Genomic DNA, 23085 nt, shown 5'->3' on the forward strand with positions numbered 1-23085 from the left:
TTAAATAACTTGTATACGTGTTTTTTATTATTGTGAAGGGTTATGTTTATCATGTTGGAGTGAAATTGCATTATTTTATTTGGTAAGACTAATCATGCTTAGACTTATACGATCGCACAATTCTTTTTATCGATTCGATTGTATTATTTACATTGGCCTGAAATGCTGTGTTATTATTACCACCAACTATAGGTACATTAAAAACGTCAGTAAAGCTCCTATTTAAACAAATAAAGTTAAATGCTTTACCTAAATCTTGGTCTGTGATCGGGGTTATACTACTGGTGATTATATCAGCAACGTCAAATTGCAACATTGCATTGTGGATTTGATTGATGCCTTTATTGGCCTATATATATTGATCGTTTAGATTTTTTTTTTACCGTTATTTAAACACTTACAAAATCGTCCGAGTATTGTTTGTGAGAGCTGATAAAACACATGATGGTGCCCACTAACTTAATGCGTTCTAAAGAGTTCTTGGTTAATTGGCGCTTATCCTCCTTTAAAATATTGACAAGCGTAGCTTGTTGCTTTTCAACCCATCTTTCGGCCTAATAAAAACGTCAGTATATGGATTATTTGTATTCGTTTCGTCCTCACCCTTTCCAGCACAGTCTCATTCTCGCCACGATAGCTACAGAGAATAGCTACCACCAACTTTAGTGTTGGCATTAGTAATTGTTGATAGCGTTCTGCTAATTCTTCAGAGTGGCCAACGTTTGTTTGTGTGGTGATATAATCTTGTTGTTGTGCTTTCATGAACTGGCATTGACCAAGAACTTCAAAAATTCTATTTCTAAATAACAGTTCCGCACCTTCTGGGTTCATTGCAAGACTAAGGAGAATAGACATTTTAGCCTCAAATATATACAAGGGCAGTAAAGCAGCTAATAAGACATATATTAGTTCAATCGCAATAAAAAGGAGGGATGATGTGTAATGATATTTACCATCTGTTTGTTCTAACAAGTTGATTAAAGCTGCGTCGTCACTTTTAATCATCTCAATAGTATATTGTAAAAAGTTGTTTTGAATCAAGTAGCATTGGACAATGTCACTACCAGCGCGGAGGGCAGCCTTGTTTAAACCATCCAAACCGATATACGCGGTAGTCTTCCAGATTTCAAGACCACGACTGGCATCAACGCAAATAATTTCAAGTAGCTTTGAGTTCTGACAGCTGATATGGTCCACAATGTAGCTCTCGAGTTGGACATAGGAGTCATCTTTACCATGGCCATTAATGTACAATAAAAAGCTGGTCATGGCAGAATACATATCTCCTCGAACTTCAAATGTTGTATCATCCAACCGAATACAGTTTACAATACCATTAAAGATTAACTTGAGTTTCTCAATTGGTAATTGAGAGGCAGGTCTTGATTTCTTGTCTTTCCTCAAACGGTTAATAAGAGATGTAATGACTTCACTCATACTCTTGAGCATATTCCCGTCATATTCTTTCGTTTGCATTATCTTGTTAAGTAGCATGTTTAACAATTCGTACACCATATTTTCGCGATGCTCCACTCCAATAAGATCAAAGCATTCAATGATTGTCACATGGATTACTTCTTTCCAAGCTTTTAAGCAGTGGATCTTAGCAAAGGTGATTTCCTTAAGATGATTTTGAGCCATGCACCAGTTAAGAATAGATCCCATCTCGGTCTCAACTGCGTCGTTGTCTGGTGTGTTGATGAAATGTATTTCTTGTGTAGTTCGTAAATCCTTGTAGATATTTCGAACATCATAAATTTGACAGCCACGCTCGTTAATAATTTCGTATGATTTTACGTCAAAACCATTGAGATGAACTAATTCTGACACCTTTAAATCCAATGTAAGTTGATCAACCCATGTGAACTCTAATGAACTGACGAATTCGAGCATTTTAGCCAAAGGCTGTTGAAATGATTGCGATACAGAAAAAATGCTATTGTCTAGTTGATCCTGTGCGTCCATATCGTCATCGCCAAAAATATTTTTGCGTCCATACAATAACTCTATCAATTTTCTGGCTTCGTTTTTTTGTTCCATTCCGATGGTTGTATGCAATTCTAAGGCAATGCACTGTAGGATCCATGCTCTTTGATGAAGTTTAGATCGTAATCTAAAGAAATCTGTCTTATGTTGCGTTCCATCTGCACAAATCATGGTTCCAGGAAAAGATGGTGATTCCATCTGAATATTGTACTCGATGCGAGAAGAAATTCTGTCGAACTGTTTGTAAAAGAAGTTTTCTCGATTACGCAAGTAACGCATTGTTGACACAGAAAGTGATTGCTTGGAGCATAATCTATATATAAGTTCATAACACTTTTCGGCTAAGATAGGGTGAGTATCAATTAACGGAAGTGTTGGGTCCGCATTGTCTTCCATCATAGAATCGGCTAAATGATAATGCTTCTCGATTCCCTGACGCATCATATCCAAAATGGTATGGAAACAAACTAAAGTTGCCTTGTTTTCTTCCGTATCTTGAATCCTATTCAGCGGGTTTCTATTAGTCAAATCGTATCCTAAGAGGAACTCTGCCATAGTAGTCGAAGAATTATCTTGTTTAGCGTTATCTAAAAGGAGATCCAATATAGCGAGTCGTACGGATGAGCTGACACGAGGTTGGTAATCACTAATCTCATTATATGTGTTTTCTAAGGTTTCTTTGGCGAGCCAGAAAGGAATGTTGTTTGTATCAAATTCATAGTCATCACAAGTAGTAGTTTCGGGAATATTGATGCTTAATCTTTCACTAACACCAAAGATGATAGCATCTGCGGATCTCGAAGTACTTAAAACACTTGTAAGATTTGAGCCTAAACCATACAGAGCAGGGGATGAAGTAACATGGCTAAGCATCATGACCTGGTTGGTGATAACACTTGATTCTTTCTTGTCTACTGAAAGACGATTGAGAATTTTGGTGCTTAAGAAGCAAATTTCTTCCTGATCTCCATAATTTATTAACAAGGCGATTCGTTCGAGGACTTCTGAATTGAATAACATGAGTTGTCCAAGTGGCACCACAGAGGGTAAAGGAGCAAATGTGTAATCACCAAGCTGAAATTCTGATGAAGCATTTCTCTTGGAAAACCCGATGATGTAGGGCAAAAGTATTTTACAAAATGTGGTTTGAAGATCCAAGACTTTGAGTAATATACGTAAAGCGCGAAGAAGGCATTTTTTATGGTAAGGCAAGTTTTCTACTTCTTTGGTTTCCCTCTTAGCGCATTCTTCAATAATGGTGAATATTTCGTTGATAACACGTCCACCAGAGAGAATACGGATAATCACTTGAAATCCAGGATGAGTCAAATAAGCAAGTAGATCATTCTGGATGGAAGGAATAGGTGAAGCTAATTGTAAGTTTCGGTTAAGTTCTGCCTGGATATGCTCCTCTTCCAATCTTTCCAAATTAAATGCTTCAATACTATTTTCCATCACCAAAAGACACGCTTCGGATAATTCCCATTGAGCTTCTGCAAAAGCGTATTTCTGATTAGGAATAATAACGAAAATGTCGTCCACAATAAGAGAAATAAAAGGAGTAGCACCAGGGTTCTTGGTGTTTTTACCAAGGTCAATAGGGATACTTGATTGAGTCGCTTTAAATCCTGATACAAGCTGTTCGCGCTTACTTTGCGTGTGTATAATTGAACCAATTAAACGAATCACTGCCAAAGTTTCTGTGTACACGCGGCTAGCTTTTTCGGACTCTAACTCTTGTAAGATACCAGCAGGTTTGGAGACTACTTGAGATTTGTCCTTTTCGAGTTGAACAGATTTATGCTTTGGAAGTAACATATCGCTATCTTCTAAAAACCTCCAAACTTGCAAAGATATTTCGGAGCCGACACCATCTACACCACCACCCCAGGCAGACGAGAAAGCTGAAAGTACATCAAATAATGCAGCGCGAAGTTGTGTTGATGTAGGACAGCTTAGGATATCAATCAAGGTATATTGAACTTGAATGATGTTACTGTACCAAAAAGTGAAGCGGGCTTCTTTAGAATATTGAACTGTTTGCTTGAGAATGATCAAGAACTTCATGATCAGTTCTTCCTCGATAGTAGGAATGATAGCATTGGTTTCTTCGGAATTGGACTTTAAAAGATTAGCATAAAATGTTAAAGCAGAAAAAGGCTTTCCCCATGAGAACAAAGCACTATCGCCAAGTTCAGCAGTAACACCGTTCATAAAGAATTGGAACATGTGTGTAGCGCAAGCATCACCTGTAGCAATAGATCCAAGAAAATCAAATGCGGCACAAACAGTTGAAACGATTTTAATATCAAGCAACCAGCGAGTAAAGTTGTTTAATCCAGTTTGTTCTTTATCCCAGAAAATAACACCGGCATTTGCACGGTCCCGATAGATGCTTGCCAAAAATGTAAGAAAATATTCCACATCATGGCACTGTTTGTTGCTTTCTGAGCTACTGATAAGAGCATTTTCTGTTGTAAGAGGCGCCTGTACAGGTGTATATGTATCTTCTTCTTTATATTTCAGTTGTTGCAAATAATGAAATTGAACTTGAATGACAGCTACACCTAATTTTTCCAATTCATAAATGACAAATGGGTGGAAATCGATACGAATGTCTGCATTATAGTTATGATAATCTGCTTTATCAACTTTCTTTGTAGATCTGGCGTCGGTAGAACTATCGTATTTAATCACCTTACGATTAGTATCAATTGATGCATTGGGTTGTTTGAAGTATAGCAAATATTCATTCATGAATCGAAATACGTCTGCGTCAAATGAGAGTTCAAGCAATTTTTGGATATCCGCATCGCTTCTATTCAGATATTCACTTGAAATAACTTTACTAGCTCGTACAGGATCACTTAAATATAAGATCCATTGAAGGACGATAACCGCCTTAATGACAGGTACTTTTGAGCCATGTGTCATGATTCGATTGTGAAACGTTTGGATAAATTCTAAATTTTCTGGACTTGGGGATTCTTCGATTGTCTGGTTTTCTGAAGATAGTGCCGCCAGCATAGCGGTAATGACATAGGCTGTGGCAGGGTCGGATAATTCAGCCTCTTCTAATAATTTGAGCATGGCCACTTTATCCTCGGTTCTGATATCAAAAAGAGAAGCGATATGATAAAGAATCTGTACAATATAGATACGTTCATCTCCTAGTCGTTCTATACGCAATTCTGAAATATCCTCTCCAAGTTTTCCACTTCCAGCTTCAGGTACATGTCCAATCACAGATCCGGTGTTTTGGATCAATAAAATTGTGTTACTGAGACTTTCTAACGTTGATATGATCTTTTGTATAAAGGTAATTGAAGTATTGTTCTTTGCACTAATACTTTGCTTCATGATTTCCTCCATAAATTCGTAGCAGACAGAGCGGACTTCATTGCTGACAGAGGAATCTTTTGCTGAATTCAATATGACGTCGAGACAGGCCAATAAGTAACCTCGTTCACCGTGGTAAAGTAGAACAGCTGTATCGAGAGCATTGCTGCTGACACGAGTAGCTTCAGTAGTTCCACGCATTAAAAGAGTTGCGGCCACATATTCGTTAATGTCAAGTTGATCGGATAGAAACAAAGCTTTGGTGACGAATTCTTTGCTTACGTTGTGCGCAGTTCGGTCGATATAAGCTTTATCTACGCAATGATTTAGTCTCATGGGTCGAATTAATAAACAACAGAGAATTACTTACTAGAGTTGAGAGTTGCTCTGTGAGACGAGTTTTTAGGTACATTGTCGAGTAAATTTATAAACCGCTCTTTGTTCATTTGAAGTTGATGTTTTAATTCATCTGCTGCTTCGACATTCACACGTGCCTGGCAAATTGCATCATGTAAGCTTCGGTTTTCTTCAGCCCATGTTGGAATGCTGTACGTGTGGGACATTTTTTTTATTAAAAAGTCGTCCAAGCGATACTGAATAATTGTTTTGAGCTACGCGTGAAGATATTTTTTTTTTTCTTGAGCATCGACAACACGAGAAAATAGTGACTGTTAAATTAATATAAACTACGAAAGTGCACTGCAAAGTTGATGTCCCATCAATCCTCTCTTCCTTAAAAAAGGTTTGTATCTACACTATCCCTAATTGTGTTAATGCGTATTAACTTGACTGCGTACACAATAATTGGGTGATAATGATTAAACATAGAGAACTGATATATGGCTCGTATATAAAATGCGCAACTACAATTCCGTAAACAAAAATCTTGACTAAAAATTTAATCATTTTCCTTCATGTTTATGATTGCAATGTCATCTGACAGAATGTGAAACAGCTTTCACACGCGTGTAACAAAACAAATATTTTTTTTGCATTTAAAATACGAAATTGATAAATAAGTATGATGCAAAAAGAAAAGATAAAATTTTTCTCTTTCCTCCTTATTCTATTACAACCTTTATCATTACCGCTGCCGGTAAACCATCAAGCGAAAATATTTTTATATCATTTACTTAGTCTTATGTATGATATCTGTAGGTCCCATTTACTCTAGCTTTACTCATTACATAAGGAGAGTCTTGAAGACTTCGACTTACTGGAACTGTCCCTCGGCCATCCATTAACCTTGGTTATGAGGTATCTAGCACCTATGTTTTGATTGAGTTGTTTAAGTACTACATGATAGTTTAAACTAACAGTAGATCTCCCTAAGAAGAGAGGAAATCCATGTAGAGGGTTTCAATTTGAATAAAGCTGAAAACGGTACAACGGAACCTACTCCGATGAGGAATAAGTGGAATTTCTTAATCGTCAATTATTTGGACAGACAAGATATAGCTTTGACTTCTGGTAGTTCTGTTCTATTGCGCTGGGAGTTTCATGGTGATAGAGACATCCTATTCATGAAATGGCGCAAGTCTTCAGTGTATTAAGCGGATATCACAGCATTAAAGCAATTGTTTTTAAGCTTAAGCGTAGGCTTAAATCGATACCGATTTCTTGTAAGTATTTTAACAGTTGCATATAACATTGCGTTCTCAATTAAAATAACTAAAAATTAATTGTGTCAGTTTTTAGAACCTCGTGGGGAAGAAAAATCGGTCTTTTAAAAGGAACAAAGTTCCTAGCCATACGCCTACAAAATCTAGAACAGGAGGTGGTTACGCCATTACAAGTCAAACAGGCGTTAAATCTAAGACGAAAAGTATCATTTGTAAGAACTTTGTATATTGCTTATTGGAAAAATACAAATCTCTATTAATTACTTACCTATTTGCATACAGTTAGTGTGTCATGGAAGCAGACAGTATTCCATCACGTGTATGTATATGTTTTTATAAACTTACTATCTATCTTTATTGATTGTATTCTTTGATTCAGTTTGAATGTTTAAAATGAAATACCATACATCTTGACCCCCCTCCCCCGGCTTTAATTACCGAGTATAGCTATATGGCGAAGCTTTAATCAGAACTACTTGAGTTGATGTATGGTCCAGATGCAAACTACATCAAGTGGAGATTATATGTTTTTATTACCACCGCCGCCATAAATGCAATTGGATATAAAGTTTATGGACGTATACTTTATAAAATCGACCTAACTCAAGAAGCATTGGATATCTGCCAGACAGAAGCTGCCAAAGCTACAAACAATATTCAGAAAATAGCCATAGATAAAGTTAAGTTAACCGTTAAGACTAAACGTAGCTTTGATGATACTGTTTCTCGGCCAAACTTTCTGACAACAAGGTACTCACACGAAGTCCTGAATTTTCAACTTTGCGGTGTCTAGGGCTAGGCCATTTATAGTGTGATCCCTGTTTTCTACAGTCTGATCACAGCCATTTATTGTTTGCTCATTGCAATTTTACAGCTCTAACTTGATTTAAAACTTGGTCGACGAAATGAACATTTACCATTTTTCGTCGAGGAACCCGGAGGTCAAGTACTTTGAATACTCTCCAAGCTATAAGTGGGATTTTGAATCCTACAAAAAACACATGATGGACAAGAGGGTAAAACCTAAGGCGGGCGTTATCTTTGCTAAGTACAAACATTGCCTTAATTTATTGGCGCGTTTTGATGACCTATCTGCAAATAACAAGCGTATTCTGGAAGGATTGCTTAGGAAATGGGTAATATTATATTAATCTTTTGACGATTTATATTATACTTTTATAAACTGATCCCAACGTGTTGATAGGAAACGTCGTTTGACGAACAGCAACAGCAACAGCACCAACAACAGCAACAACAACAACAATCGATTAGCAATGTATTTAACAACTATGACGGCCTGCAAGCCAATAGTGTTAGTATGTCGACTTCTGGTGAAAGAGTGATAGATGAATGCAAAGTAAGTGATGCTGAGTCATTGAATACACCTGAAAGTTGTCAAGCTGGTAAGTGATCAATGTTGTGGTAATTATGGGACAAGAGAATAAAATGAAACTTTTGATAACTTTATTGTTTTTTATGGGTAATAAAAAGACAAGAAGGATCCGTCTAGTTGAACAGTTAATTCCTGCTTTTATATGAGGTTATTAGTAGTCACAATAATGAAAATTATTGTGGATTATGATCATGTAACCTAATTCGACTACGGTAAATATGGCTAAATACCACACATGTAACACATTCAGAATAGGAGAGCACTAACATGTAATTAAAGATTGCATGATTGGCCTAAATGCGATATACGAATGACAGTTGGATACAGAATGCTATACCACTGAGTTAAGATATCACCGATCGAGAAGAGAATCGTTCCCATACTTCAAATTTTAGAACATAATTCTTCGTCGTCAGTTTTAGTTGAAGATTCAGAACCAGCGTCTTTTATAACAGACACATCGGATGAATCATTTCAAGCAATCGAACCAGCCTCCGACTTAGGTGAATGTCTCAAGCTACGCGAATACATCCTTGAACTGAAGGAGTTCGGTAACCCAATGCCTACAAATCAAGTTTTTATTCATAGTATGGATAATGCGTTAAGCTTGGATGAGAGATTGTAAGTTTATAATATGTAAATCATAATCCGGTATACTTATATATATGATTCAGACGGTTGTCTTTGATCAAGTACTGCGATAGTTGTCCTGCAGAACTCTCATTAAAGCCCAAGGAGTTTTCTGATGAAACGTATACAGAAATAAGGAAACGGAGAAGAGTAAGATCATACATGTGAAAAAAAAAATTAATTGATACTTACAATTTCTGAAGTCAAGAGTAACAGGAGCAGAAAACTTTTCCCGCCTGGTTTCAGATCAAATTATAAAAAATTATGGGTAGCCTCCAGTCTTTACCGTCTCAATGTACACCAAGTGATCCCTCGACGGATGAAGACATAATCTAAAAACATTTGCGCAAATTTTTAGCCAATTTATTAGAAACATTGGACAGACCACCAGCGACAGTTGCTAGCAAGCAGTCTGAATTCGATTACTACATGCAAACCGTTTCCATAATTTTGCGGTTCATTTTTAATTCTAAATCAAAAATCAAGATCGCCTGGAAAATGTCTTATTTGAATTTAAAAATGATTGATTTTCATCTACTTTTTTGTTTATTTTTCACATTTAGGGAAACGCCTTCTATCACTAATCAGACTACCCTAGGAAAATTAGTGATTCACGACTTTGTATTGTATAGTCAATACTAAGAATTAGGCTGTGGAGAAATAAAAGTGGATGGTGCTGATGATAAATTGAAAGACGAGGACAGAACCCGAATAGGCGAACGATTAAAAAAGCAACTCCACTGTCGTATAAAGGAAGCAAAATCCGAAAGGATATTCCATGTCTTTGGAATGTTCATCGCCGATAATATTGTAGAGCTTTATCACAGTTCTTTTTCTAAAGAAGATGGTTATGACTTTGTACTATCAAGTAAATTAATTCTTCCGACATTAAATTCAACATACACTGCAATTGAGGAATCAATTGAAATTTTAAGTAGTTCCAAGGTAAAGTTGTTATCATTTGAAGCATTTTAAAGGTCATATAATCTAAGCTTATTATAACAGGAATCAATCACCAAAACAATGCAAGAACCTTCGGAGTGTACTAAAATCGCATATAAAATCCTTCCATCGATCCTTGATCGACAGGTACATAATATCATAACACTCATAAAAAAACAATAGCATATAAAATATCCTGAGTTATACATTTACAACTCAGGGTTACTAGATATTCCAATAGAAGATCCCATTTCGAATAATAGATTGGCTACACTGATAAGACTCATCAGTTATTAGTAAATACAGCCAATAATACCAAGTGAACACAAACTAGCCCATAATTTTACCCACGCTTTAAATAACTATAAATACCCCCCCCTTTTCTTTCAGAGATGAAAGAGGGATTTTTGACTTTTAAGAAGAATAAAAAAGCCTACAAGCAATATTAATCTTATTCTTCCTGTTTTTTTATCTCTTATTTTTCCGTGTCAAACAAACCGTTTTTCCACACGGAGCCTGACCAGCCTTATGTATACTCTCAATACTTTAAATACTTCAAGCCAACAATTTCTTTCATTTAAATCTCTCGATTGTTTAGTTCTTCGTTATTTTAGGTCTCTTTGATGTCAATGAAAGTAATGTAAATAGTTTATATCGATGCTTTCTAGAAATGATTGGACCTATTAATCATTTTAAAATCTTACCGGTCGTATGTGATTAGTATCGGAAGCGTATATCATCTTATAGACCCTTATACCTTTTAGTTTTTCAAATCCAAATAAATAATGAATCTTAAATTTCTTATATCATAAACAATGTGGATATAAATCATAAATTGTGCGTTATAAAAATCCTTTATATGAAAGTTAATCAGATAATTACCCATATTTTTGGGATTTTCTGTTTCTAATATTTTTGTGATTATAATTGGGTTGCAGTTGTAACCACAACCGATTATATAAGTAAAAATTAGAAAACTAATTTCGAATAACACAGAAAGTGCTAGATGTTGGATCTATTAAGCAAAGTGTTTGGGATAATGAAAAATTGAACATAATAACTGAACATTGTTTACTATTGAGTCTGGCTCTCAACTCATAACTCAATTATGATGGTATAGTTAGCAGAGGTTTTTTCCAAAAAAATTGACTAGGTTATAGTCCTTATTTTTTGAAGAAAGATATATTTGGGAGTACAGACAGCAGATCATCCGACAATACTTGATGCCGAAGTGTAACGAGCAATCATATTAACCTGTAGCGTATCTTATTATGTATGTGGGCTGAGTCAGAAACGCTTCACAAACATACCGAAGGAGTTTTTAATTAACTGTGTGGATGATCACGTAAATATTTATTAATTTAAGCTAGGATATAATATAAAATTAGGGTTTATAAACAAAGTTGGGATTTTCTACATCCGTCAAATCTTTGATTTCACCAGTTAATGCAATAGCATTTTTGTCCAGATTATTGCGCTTCTTGTTGGCACAAATATAAGTATAACGTACATAACCAAACAAAATAATTACTAGAACATTAGCAGCAACATAGACACCCATTGCAGGATAGTAACGAGGGGAGTCCTTTTGGCGAAGCAAAAGTGGGCCAACAAAATTACCCACTGTGTAACAAATCAAATTGGCACCAATGTAAAAGATTTTCTTGGTGTAACCAGAAACATTACTTGTGATAGAAGCTTGAAGGAGAACGTAGGTTGGTGTTCCGCCAGATTGAAGATAAATACCAATAAGTTTTACACCACCAGAAGGTATCGCAGTCAAACAAATCAAGCCCACCATGGAAATAAAGCAACAGACCATAGCAACGTATATAATTTCACCCTTTGATTTACTGATATTTGTCGAAATCAAAATTAAAATAATGATTGTGACATTTGTTGGAATATTAAGTAGGATAGCGTTGGTATTAGAGAAGCCTAATTCTGTAATAATAATATTGCTAAAGATGGTAAATGCACCGTTTTGAAGATTAATAAACACCGAAATCAAACTATAGCAGTAGAATCGAGGCTCTTTGACAGCTTCCCAGAAATGGCTAAAATTAATCTTTTGGGTAGCAACAACCGCATTGTCGCGAGTACGTTCTTGCACGATCAGTTTCTCTTCTTCTGTTAATCTAAACCATCGAGAGTCGGGTCTATCGGGCAAAAAGAAAAAGTAGCTGATACCAATAACGATGGTAATGGAGCCAAATAAGATAAAAGCCCACTTCCAGGGAGTGATAATGCCGACTATAGGCATTTTCATGATACCAACGCCAATAAATCCACCCAATACACCAGCAACACTGTTACTGATAAACATAACGCCTAACCAAATAACTTGTTCTGATCTTCTGTAAATGGTCGATATTAACAAAAAGATTGTAGGATAAGTGATAGCTTCGAAAAAGCCCAATAAAAAACGTAAACCGGCCAGTTGACCAAAATTTTTACCAAATGCCATGCATAGCAAGACAATACCCCATAATACCAAACAAATGCCAGCATATTTTGAGACTTGGACTTTTTGAAGCAAATAATTATTTGGTAGTTGCATGCATAGAAAACCAACATAGAAGAAAGAACCTAGCCATGTGTATTTATCTTTTGTCAGGCCTGTATCGGTATAGAATTCTGGAATGACACTGATCATTGAGATAGTAGATTTGTCAATGTACTGATAAATTATATTAGTTTAACTGTAACATTGAAGATCAGATGTTACTTACTTGAATAAAAAGTAGAACACAAACAAATGGCATAAACGTATAGTTGATCTTCTTGACTAATTTCTTTTCTGCATCGGATTGGACAAAGGGCAAACTATCAACTGAACATGATTCTAATTTTTCATCCTGTGTGTTTTTCTCAGAATCCAGTTTTATACTTTCAGCTTTCATTGTAATATAAAAAGACGAAGAATTTCAAAATGAACCAGAAAATGATTCCTTTTAAGTAATGCAACACAAACTTTATATTTTGATATCTTTCCAGTCACCTATCTCTGTACATTCGGTATCAATTAGTAGATAACCCATACGTGGGAATACGTTAAATGTTGACATTTTTAAAGATCTTGGGAAACAAACACGTTACACAAAATGACTAATGGAATTGCCTTCATAATCACATTTATGTCATTGCGGACAACCAAAGTAAAAAAGTTCATAGTGCGGACAAATGAGAAGGACTTTCAGACAGATAATGGAAACAGTTTTCTGATAGCAGTAAATAAGCTACTTGGGCGACTGTGAAATAAAAAAAAAAAAAAATGGACAAACAAGCCAATTTTATCCAGACTAATACCTTGCATAGTTCCTTACCAAGACTTGTATCTTGTAAGCATTGGGGTGTCTAACGTTACAAAGGCATTACTTTGCCAACCCTTTTATACTTATAGCCCAAAAGTGAAGATGAATTTTGAAACTATATGAAAACTACTTAAATGAACGGACACATAAAAAACTAGTAGATACAACCTATCAAAATTCAAATCACTTAGACCCAAAACATTTCCAGAGCACTTGTCCGGAAACATTGCAATGTATTGAATCTTTGGCGGAAACTTTCTCAAGGAGGTGACTCATACGGGTCGTTATTTAATTTTCACAATTTTAGAACAGCCCAAATCAAATGAAACAAACACTATCGTATACAATGTGCCCCTATAGAAGTCTGCAATAAACTCATTAACGGTAGAAAAAAGTATATTCTAAGCGAAGAAAGAAATCTGAATCAAATAAAGAAGAAAATAACAAAGATGATGAATCGATGAAGTTCTAATACTTCCAAACATATTGGTACAACAGCGATTTACTTTGAAGAATACCAGTAAGAGGGAGACTACAAGCAAGCTTCTAGTAATTTTTAGTGATGGTGTGAAGGGCAGTAGCTTTGTAAAGTACTGAGGTGTTTCTAACATCATTTAATAGAAAAGGAAAAATCGGAAAGGTGTTAGTTCTAGATTAAAATGAACTCCGAACCTCGTCTCTAGCTTGCCCCATGACGAGTAGACACTTAATTTAATAAATCTAATTTTTCTTACAAAGGATAATTATGTTTTCTTGTAAGGATATGGATCTCCAAAAAGATAAAGCAGGTGATAAATAGTTCTTTAACATTGATCTGCAATGATTGTAATATATTTTGGAATAATGTTACTTCAAAAAAAAAAAAAAAAATGATACTCATTGCAACTCAGAGCTGGGCTGATATGAGCCGACCCGCCATACTGGATACCGCAAATAATCAATGCGCCACACGGAACGTGATTGTCTCTTGTTTCAGCAAAGACTTGATGATTTTTACAGGTAGGTAAAGGACACCACTTTTTTTATTTTCTCACGTCTGAAACTGATTTTATTTTATAAGAGAATTAAAAAAAAAAAGAAATTTATTTAAAAATGATACAAGGGGGGGAGGGTTAGTTTAAGGGGGGAGGGGAAATAATACAAGAGAGAGAAATCTAATTCTTAATTTTCTCAATGACTGCATCACAACCACCTTTAGGAATGGCAAGGCCAACTTGGAGATTACTGGTATCATAAATATGATAAAAGTTATTAAGGAAAGCACCACCCAAAACCCAGTTCTTATCATCAGCAGAATTACGGTTAATCAAGGTATGACAAGATTCTTTGGTATCTTGAACAACGTATAGTTTGGGAGGTAAAGAAACACGATAACCCTTAAAGTCAATCTTTAAGGTAGGTAAAGTACTCAAGTCATCACAGCATTTGAACTTGTAAGTGTTATCAGTTGTATCGTAGGTAGCGTCGATAGAAGCATGGAGAAGATCGGCTTGTTTTGTGGGAGCAGAAATGAAGTTTGATCCGGTGCTTAATGAGGCCAAGGATTTAGGAGCTAACTTGATGTCAATTTTATCTGTTAATTTGACGCACTTAATTTCTGTCTTCCAAAAAGGTGAATCACCGTAGTCGCAGGTGGGTAATTTAAGATAGGCAACATTGCCTTTGTAAACATTATGATCAACACCACCGAAAATAAATTCTGCATCGGACTTTTCGTTATTTCTCTTTTGATAGAAGCCACCGGAGCCGGTAGTAACCATACCAAATTGCTGAGAGCCGGTGCCATAAGCACTTTGGAACCCATTTTGAGCAAAACCACCACCATTAGAAACTGCATGTATAAAATAAATAAAAAATGAGTAGGACATTCAAAAAAAAAAAAAAAAAAAGTTCAGTCTAGAACATTACATTGTCGCTCTAATAAAAAGAATAGGGCTTAGTTTAATCTTATGCTGTTATTATTATTATGTGCGTATAAGTGCTTACTTGTGGCTGAGCTGTTGGATGTCAAATAGTTGGTGGAGCCATCGGCATTGAAACCGCCTAAACCAAGAGAACCGACTATGGAAATAAATGTTTAGTCATTGTTATTATTAGGTCAAATTATGGCTACTTACGGTAATCTTCACCGCCAAGGCCCTTCACGCTGTATGCACTACCAAATAATTGATTTGATACAGGAAGACCGGCTACAGAAATAGTATCCTATAAATAAACATGTTAAAAACAATGAACTAAAAAAATAAATAATATTTGTTTTGTTATTACTGTATAAAGCTTAGCATCGAGGCAAACACCTTCTGCATATTTGATAGACTGCTTCTTATGAAGATCGACTGCTGTTGAAGAAGCATTGGCATTGTAGAGATTAGATTGTTGACGACATTCTGGAGTATGACACTAAGGCGGTATGAGAAAAAAATAATAAAATTACGTCAAAATTTCTAGGTTACCTCAACAGCTGGAACCCAAGTTAATGAATTGCTGGTATCAAATACCACCGAGAAAGTTTGTGGAGGAGTACCTTTAAGCAAGTTAAAATATGATCTATACAACATTATCGTTTCTACATACCAACTTTGACTTTTGCTACAAGCTATTATCATTGAGTAAAAATGAGTCAAGGGGTATTTTTTCTAAGTAAAAGACAACATACCAAACCATCTTTTATAGTCATGGGTTCTCTTTTTAAGGCACATCTTTTTTCAAGCGTGGCTGCTGAAGTGCTTGATACTAAAAATACAGCTGCTGATAATAATACAGAAAAACGCATTTTTGTTGTCTATCGATTTTTTTTAAAAAAAGAAAAAGAGAAGAGGGAAAAGAATGAAGGGAAACAATTTGTTTTAATACTAAATGGGCTGCGTTTTTATATGAAAAAAAAAAGGGGATAAATGATTTTTTTGGTGTAACAAAAACCGTTTAAAAATAATTTTTTTTCCTTGTGACTATGCCGGTACGGAATCAAATGTCCTTTGAAGCTAAATGACTTAAAATAGATCGACGTCAAAAAAAAAAAAAAAAAAAAAAAAAAATGTTGTCATGACACTATGTTCTGGACTATTTAAGGTTTTTTTTGTTGTTTTCGAACGTCCTTTTTGTTGCCAGGAAGAAGATATATTTATACACACTCGATTTTAATTAAATCATGCCTGCATCAATTAATAATAATTAATGGCAAAAGGTTATAAATTAATTTATTTTAAAAAAATAAAAGCCCCATACGATATATGTGTATGTGTATGTGTATGTGTGCGTGTTCACTCTTACAACAAAAATAACTGTTGATGTTTTAATAACAGAAACTGCGCATTAGTGTAAACAAATACTCAGGTTAGAAACCAAGTGGTTACACCGGCGACGAGCATGAGTACACTCTGACCTACACCATACGTGGCTGACATGGAAGTACTGGCTGCACCCGTCGTATTGGTTGCGATAGAATTAGTCGGAACTACTATAGTAGGGGTGTTGCTTGGCAGTTTTGTCGACGAGACCACGGTTGACACGGCAACGCTACTACTACTACTGGTTGTTCTAATAGATTAATATGAAAAAAATGGAAATAATAACGTTAATATCTAAACTTTAACATCAGCCACTTTTTTCTTTTGTGCTTTACGTATTATAGGTCTTCGCAATAGAGCAAAAGGTATCTTTTAGTCCTTGTGAAGAGCCTCTACCTAAATCTTGAGGACAGTTATCGAAGCAAGATAATTTAGCGGTATGCCACTAATACAAGTGTTAGAATTTTATATGTGATTAGATGTATTGCTAAAAAGTTACCTTACACAGACAGGCATAATCTATTAAAAGAAGAAGGTTATACAAAGGAATGACGAATGGAAATTTCTAAATATATTACCTTGGTCTATACATGTTTTGAGATAAGTATCTTCATTTGAAAGACAGGTATTCAATCTAAGAATATAAAATATTATTCATGTGTAACACACAACGCTTGTTGTTAAATATAGACATACACTTCTTGTGCTGCACATGATGGCGATTGAGCAGATACAGATTGGCTTAATAGAACAATAACGGAAACAATAAAAGCGTACTTCATAATTGTAGAGGAAAAAGAAAGGACAAGATAAAAGAAAATAATTAAATATATAGCAAAATAAAAAAAAGGAGCTTCACTCCTAAAAGTAATATTTTATTCTTTCCTGCACACGGATTTAACTGTAATAGAATCAGTTGACCAAAAGAGAATATTTTTGTATATGCAGGAGTCTCTCAAAGTCGACTTTTCCTCTTGTTCACAAATAAAAGAATTTGGTCCATCGATTCTTTACTCTCCATACACAGACTTAATTGTTTCATTTCAATATCATTAACTAAAAGCAGCTTTTCTCGTTCATTGTCGCGTATTAATTTCTTGGTAATTCCCATGGCTACGCCAGAGAATTCTGCCGCTTTTTCTGCGATTTCCAGTATTTTTTCTTTGAATCCTTCCAATGGTATTAATTGACTAATAAATCCACATTGTTCTAATTCTTGGGCTGTGAATGTACGACCCATCAAGAGCATCTCATTGGCTTTACTGGGCCCCATTATTTTAGGAAACAAAATCGATGAGCAACCTTCCGCACAGAACCCTAATTTCATAAAGGGTGTACCAAATGTGGCTTCAGGTACAGAATAAACAATATCGCATAATGCAAGTGATGTAACACCAAATCCAATAGCTGGTCCTATTGTTGTAAAAATTAGGTAATCGTTTTGTGTATCATAATTATAGCAAATAATACCATTCACACCAGCAATCAATAGTTTTGGAAAATTAATAAGTTCATCCACTAAAGTTCTGCTGCATTGTTAGTTTTAATTTAACAATGAATTATTATTATAAACATGTACTTTGTCACGTTTCTTCTCTTTTTTGAATTTTCAACACCTTCGGGACTAGTGTCAGGTGCTACTAGTTCTTGTCCTGAAGTATAATATTTTCCCCTACCCGTTAGAACAACTACTTTAACTGCATCGCAAGTAGCAGCCCACTGAATAGCTGCAAGCCAATCCTTGAAATAAATGTGTATCAATTTCTGTCAGAAATAATTATACAACTTTTCAGACTTACTCTGTATGATAAGGCAGATAATGCATTATAACGTTTGGGTCTACTAAACGCCAACTCAACAACGCCTGTTGCAGATAATGTTATTTCAAGAGTTTCCAATAAAGGAATTGTCGAGGCCATTTTATTCGTTTCTTTTTTTTTATAAGAAAATAAAAAGGTGATATTTATATATAGAAAAAATAAAAGTGTGAGAAGTTATGTGACTTTTAAATGCAATATCGCTGACTCATGAACGTCTTTTTTTGCTGAGACTCAGTTTGTTTCTTTTCTGTTTTTTTGACAACTGTAAGCTATGGAAAACCGGTTTATTAAACAAGTCATCATCCGTGTCTGATAATTCGATAATATTTTGACTGAAAAATGAGGCATCCAATGGTCTTTTGTGACAAGTGGGTTCATTGTCATTATCGGAAAGGATCGGCATATCAATATCCATAGGCTTACTTATCACTTGCTTTTTTTCTATTACTTCCTCTTCTGTTATATTCTTTTCTGGTATAATGTCTTCTATTATGTTCTTCTCCAGTGTAACGTTATTTAGTGTGTATTTCTTTATTCGGTCTTTCTCCAGCGTATTCTTCGTCACTACTTGAAGTATACCTGCCTTGCTTCCTCCCTTTGGAGCATGGTTAGGTGCTTTCATTTCACTGTTTTCTAAACTTAGCTCAAGCTTCTTAGATTTACCAAGCTTAAGTTTTTTAGTAGGCTTTTCGAGTTTTTGGTCCACGATCCCTGACACGGTTTTATCATAATCAAATTTTTGAGTTGTAACTTTTGGTTGAGTTGATTTTCCAAAGTTGGCTAATTTGCCTACATTAACTATTGTGATTTTCTCTGGAACTTTTTGTTTACAAAGTGATTTCTCTTCATGTTGTTTAGCATTATCACTATCTATAGCTTTACTGGATGTTACTGCTGACTTTTTCTTCGATAATGATAAAGACGATTTTAATTTCTTCACTGGCTCTTCCTCTTCGATAACCATCTTTTCCACTTGTGTTTGCACTACCGATTCTTCATCCTACAAACAGTCAATCAATGAACCCAAGAAATTGCATAAGACTTACATCGAAAGCCTCTTTTGACGCAAACTTCTTTGTGTATTCTATGGCATTTCTTTTAAACGTAGGATAATCCAATTGGTACTCTTTGGCGATATCAGCATCAAGAGGATCATCTGGATTAGGTGCGGCTAATAACTGTCTGAGGCTTGTTAATGCTGTTCCTAAATTAATAGCTGGTTTCCATTGCCCCTTTTCGCCTGTTTTTAATATATCGGCGCATATCCGGCCCGTGTCGTCAATATTCGGGTGGTAGATAGTAGTAATGAATTTTATCTGTGGAGGTTGGAATGGATAGCGATCGGGTATTTGAATAGATAGCTTGAACAGTCCTGCCTCATAAGGCGAGTCAGGTGGTCCTTGGATGTCTGTAATGTTGTTAATGATAAAGGCTAATCTTATGATATTCTACGTACATGCTTCTAAGTCAGTGATAACGTCGTCTTTGGGAAAACAGGTAATGCCTGGTGGTGGATCTCTATCTAAATCCACTAAGAAGTATGGATTAGTTTTAGTAAATCCCAATGCAAGCTAAACTTACAAAGTTCTTTATGGATTCGTTTTGTTGCGATTTCGTTCAACATGGATAAAAAATAAAAAATAAAAAACGCCAAAAACGCGGAAAGGTAATTTTTATTAAACGCGCAGCTGTGTGCCAATTTTAAACCTTGACCCATTTCCAACCACCTTTTAAAACACGGACCCAGCCAGCAAAAAGAGAGCCTACAATGATTGTACAACCAGCCCATAGAGCACCATTCACATAGTTTGGTGGAGAAGTCTTGTTAATTAATTGGGAGGCAATAGGTGTACCAAACAGATAACCAAAAATATTAGTGGTGTAAAGCAAACCCACAGCAGGCCCAATATGTTCCAAGCCAACAATTTGAGGTTGTACAGTAGGAAACAAAGCTACATAACCACCACCAAAGAAACCATACAATACTGCAAATATCCAAAGCGTTGCTTCGTTATGGACATTTGTCCAGATCAAAAGACAAGTTAAGCCACACATGAATGTGCAAAGAAACAAACTATTAAATCGACCGAATTTATCTCCCATATAGCCAGTGCATACTCTTGCTACGGCATTGACGGCCGACATAATTGCTGAAAGATTCGTACCAACCCAAGGATCTAAACCAAGTGCATTGGCATGAGAAGGTAATAAAAAGAAGGGGGTCATATAGCCAAATGTAGTAATCAAACCATGAAAGAACATAACAGTAAACATTGGATTTTTAAACAAGTACCAATTGATAACTTTTCTTCCGCCTCCTGTTTTCTTAACATCGCCAAAAGGACGTACAAAGCATGTAGCAAATGATAGTAACACAAACACAATAATACCATCGATACGAAGAGCCCAACGGTAACCAATGGAATTGATGGCCGCCATACTGATATTGGAAATGACAAGTCCACCTACACCTGAACCTGCGAATGCTAAGCCAACAGCCAATCCTCTTCTTTCTGAAAACCATTGTTGCGGTGCACCAATACAAGGTAGACTTACAAAAGAAGCACCCAGACCGAACATAACACCCTGAGTTAAAAGTACATGCCAAACTTGTGTAGCGAAACTAGCTAAAATTAAGGCAGCCGTACACAAAACAGTGCCTGTAGCTAACATGTATTTGTAACCCATCTTTTCAATGACCAATTGATTGATGGGACCTGTAATGAAAAACAGGGCTACACAAATAGAACCGACCCAAGATAAGGTGCTCATTTCGCCAACATATACGTGTGTTTTATAATAATTGAGAAATACACCCCAACTGTAATTGTACCCGAATCTAAAACAAACCCATTAGTCATGATCCCAATGGGGGATTACCTAAAATTAGAACCTACATTGCAAACATACCCTGTATAATTTAAATGTCAGATTTTTGCCTTTTTATTTGTTTATAATGCCTGTCTTACCATAAATGAAGCTGTTACAACAAACCATCCCCGGCCTCCGTCAGGTGGAGTAATATATTCTTCGTTTATTGATTTTTCAGTCTCTGAAGGATCTTCTTTGATGGTGGCTTCCTTCGACATTTCGGAAGATGAAAAAGGGTGAAAAGGGAAAAAGAAAAAAAGATTTTTTTCATCTCTTCTTTTGTGGTTGGATTGGGACGGCAGATGAAAACTGGATACAGTCTTTCCACTTTCGGTCGACCACTATAAAGAGCCAACATGCCAATTTTTCAAATCTTAATCCTGTTCATTTTCTCCCTTCTCAAGCTCTGAGACAGCATCTTAACAGTATATCTGGGCTTCATTCATTTTTAATGTTTTTAGTGGACATCAAGGCGAACCAATGTTCTGGCAAATGAATGTTTCTTCAAATACCACTCCCTTGACAGTTATTATTTCTCGGTATTCAGAGCCCGTGCCTCTCACATAGTCCTACAGCTTTTATGAAATTAGCTAACAAATGCTGGTGATAGGCTTTGCTTATTGTATAATTCCGTCTTTTTATCGATTTTAATAATTTATTGTTAAGCGTTGAATGCAATGGTCAAGTAAGACACTGAATGCAACATCGACTGTGTGGCCGAATCCGCCCAACCACGCATCGCATTTTTAAAGTAGCATGGTTATCATTGGCTATTTCCATTTATAGTAAAATATTAATTTTTCACCACATTAGCCTGGTAGATGGGAGCCTTGGGTTTATGGTAGCCCTTAGGTTTGTAGACGCTAACAAATTTTGATTACGAGTACTCAAATGTTTTTTATAGAATTAGGCCAAATATGCTTGTTGTTTTAAAATAGAAGTTAAACCAAATTAGTCTAAAATAATATGGAATTTGACCTCAATCATTGATTTTGCCAATCGAGACATGATTTTATCGCCAAATTTCACTTTTCTAATCGAAATCCAATAGATAAGGATTAAGTTACCATCTTTCTCCTCAATACGATTTCTATCTAGAAGCGAAATTCTTTATGAAGTGCTGCGGGCCGTAACATATCAAAATTATACAAAAATTGGATTTTTTTGAGAATTTAATGTCAGTTTTCATGCTTTTTTTAGTTGATGTGTTGAGGCACAACGTATCAATAAATAAGGATACGAGAGCTACTTTACCAATTTTAACCGCTCAAATATGTTAAAGGCCGGATTTACCGTTCAACAAGGTTTGTAAAAAAAAAAAATATCTTTCTTTTTCTACAAAATTAACCCTTTCAAAATCAGGACAATTTTATTTACCAAGAGCAAGTGTTGATCCACCTGAATCTTTTTGAATATCGATCTTTCTTGATCTTGACTTATGGCATAATAGATTAACAGCAAAGCAAGCTAATCCCAACAACAACGACGAAATGGCCGTACCAGTCGCAGCTAAAACTTTTTTTTAATTGTTGTTTGTGCTTAGAAAAACTATTGTCCAGGACGCAGTCTTTATGATGGAAAAGTTTCATAACCATCCACTCTGGCAAAACAGTCTATTTTCGCATGAAATGTTTACAGACTACGGGGAGTGAGTTCATATTCATGCAATCATCAATATGATATAAAAAACTTTTGTCTACAGACGCATGCTCAACGTCGCCCAAGAAGACAATGATCCTGTAAATGCTTTGTTGCAACGCTACGTGCCGATTTTAGAAGACAAAATCAAATGTATGCATCATAATCTTTCAACACGTTTTGATACTCAGTCAGCATCACAAGAGAAAATTATCGATTACATTACTCGACTTGTTACCAGCC

At 35.6% G+C, this 23085-nt stretch overlaps 9 protein-coding genes across 9 annotated transcripts; 2 read left to right on the forward strand and 7 right to left on the reverse strand.

Annotated features, from left to right (window-relative positions):
* Window positions 1-20: 20 nt before the first annotated feature.
* On the reverse strand, window positions 21-5936 carry EV154DRAFT_197360 (nucleoporin Nup186/Nup192/Nup205). Its single transcript, XM_051594320.1, has 6 exons — window positions 5696-5936; window positions 954-5639; window positions 604-890; window positions 402-554; window positions 250-349; window positions 21-186 (listed from the first exon to the last, which is right to left on the reverse strand). The coding sequence occupies exons 1-6, from the start codon at window positions 5886-5888 to the stop codon at window positions 89-91; spliced, it is 5517 nt and encodes a 1838-aa protein (XP_051458736.1). The 5' UTR covers window positions 5889-5936; the 3' UTR covers window positions 21-88.
* Window positions 5937-6853: 917 nt separating this feature from the next.
* EV154DRAFT_480495 (uncharacterized protein) lies at window positions 6854-9612 on the forward strand (the record flags this gene model as incomplete). Its single annotated transcript, XM_051598333.1, has 10 exons — window positions 6854-6947; window positions 7017-7159; window positions 7230-7266; window positions 7445-7697; window positions 7879-8083; window positions 8152-8350; window positions 8763-8961; window positions 9015-9120; window position 9179; window positions 9329-9612. The coding sequence occupies 10 exons, from the start codon at window positions 6854-6856 to the stop codon at window positions 9610-9612; spliced, it is 1521 nt and encodes a 506-aa protein (XP_051458737.1).
* On the forward strand, window positions 9613-9903 carry EV154DRAFT_393403 (uncharacterized protein; the record flags this gene model as incomplete). Its single annotated transcript, XM_051595140.1, has 1 exon — window positions 9613-9903. A coding segment is annotated over one exon (291 nt), but the record flags the coding sequence as incomplete, so codon positions are not given.
* A 1342-nt stretch (window positions 9904-11245) lies between these two features.
* On the reverse strand, window positions 11246-12963 carry EV154DRAFT_441812 (major facilitator superfamily domain-containing protein). Its single transcript, XM_051596966.1, has 2 exons — window positions 12645-12963; window positions 11246-12592 (listed from the first exon to the last, which is right to left on the reverse strand). Exons 1-2 carry the CDS (start codon window positions 12813-12815, stop codon window positions 11297-11299), a joined length of 1467 nt encoding a protein of 488 aa, XP_051458739.1. The 5' UTR covers window positions 12816-12963; the 3' UTR covers window positions 11246-11296.
* Window positions 12964-14216: 1253 nt separating this feature from the next.
* On the reverse strand, window positions 14217-16223 carry EV154DRAFT_505565 (aspartic peptidase domain-containing protein). The gene is made up of 8 exons (XM_051601185.1): window positions 15883-16223; window positions 15801-15822; window positions 15680-15750; window positions 15495-15626; window positions 15344-15431; window positions 15213-15287; window positions 15135-15143; window positions 14217-15057 (listed from the first exon to the last, which is right to left on the reverse strand). Exons 1-8 carry the CDS (start codon window positions 15997-15999, stop codon window positions 14381-14383), a joined length of 1191 nt encoding a protein of 396 aa, XP_051458740.1. The 5' UTR covers window positions 16000-16223; the 3' UTR covers window positions 14217-14380.
* Window positions 16224-16374: 151 nt separating this feature from the next.
* Window positions 16375-17339, reverse strand: EV154DRAFT_505568 (uncharacterized protein; the record flags this gene model as incomplete). The annotated part of the gene is made up of 5 exons (XM_051601186.1): window positions 17210-17339; window positions 17092-17147; window positions 17013-17032; window positions 16849-16958; window positions 16375-16763 (listed from the first exon to the last, which is right to left on the reverse strand). Coding segments are annotated over exons 1-5 (475 nt in total), but the record flags the coding sequence as incomplete, so codon positions are not given.
* Window positions 17339-18468, reverse strand: EV154DRAFT_505569 (ClpP/crotonase-like domain-containing protein). The gene is made up of 4 exons (XM_051601187.1): window positions 18313-18468; window positions 18093-18253; window positions 17984-18039; window positions 17339-17926 (listed from the first exon to the last, which is right to left on the reverse strand). Exons 1-4 carry the CDS (start codon window positions 18430-18432, stop codon window positions 17469-17471), a joined length of 795 nt encoding a protein of 264 aa, XP_051458742.1. The 5' UTR covers window positions 18433-18468; the 3' UTR covers window positions 17339-17468.
* Window positions 18469-19343: 875 nt separating this feature from the next.
* EV154DRAFT_418968 (ubiquitin-conjugating enzyme/RWD-like protein) lies at window positions 19344-19850 on the reverse strand (the record flags this gene model as incomplete). The annotated part of the gene is made up of 2 exons (XM_051595870.1): window positions 19344-19741; window positions 19790-19850. Coding segments are annotated over 2 exons (459 nt in total), but the record flags the coding sequence as incomplete, so codon positions are not given.
* Window positions 19851-20002: 152 nt separating this feature from the next.
* Window positions 20003-21427, reverse strand: EV154DRAFT_197615 (major facilitator superfamily domain-containing protein). The gene is made up of 3 exons (XM_051594321.1): window positions 21303-21427; window positions 21231-21244; window positions 20003-21172 (listed from the first exon to the last, which is right to left on the reverse strand). Exons 1-3 carry the CDS (start codon window positions 21420-21422, stop codon window positions 20035-20037), a joined length of 1272 nt encoding a protein of 423 aa, XP_051458744.1. The 5' UTR covers window positions 21423-21427; the 3' UTR covers window positions 20003-20034.
* Between the last annotated feature and the right edge of the window lie 1658 nt (window positions 21428-23085).

The sequence above is a fragment of the Mucor mucedo genome, assembly GCF_025094135.1.
Source record: "Mucor mucedo strain NRRL 3635 chromosome Unknown EV154scaffold_35, whole genome shotgun sequence".
NCBI classification, from domain to species: Eukaryota; Fungi; Mucoromycota; class Mucoromycetes; order Mucorales; family Mucoraceae; genus Mucor; species Mucor mucedo.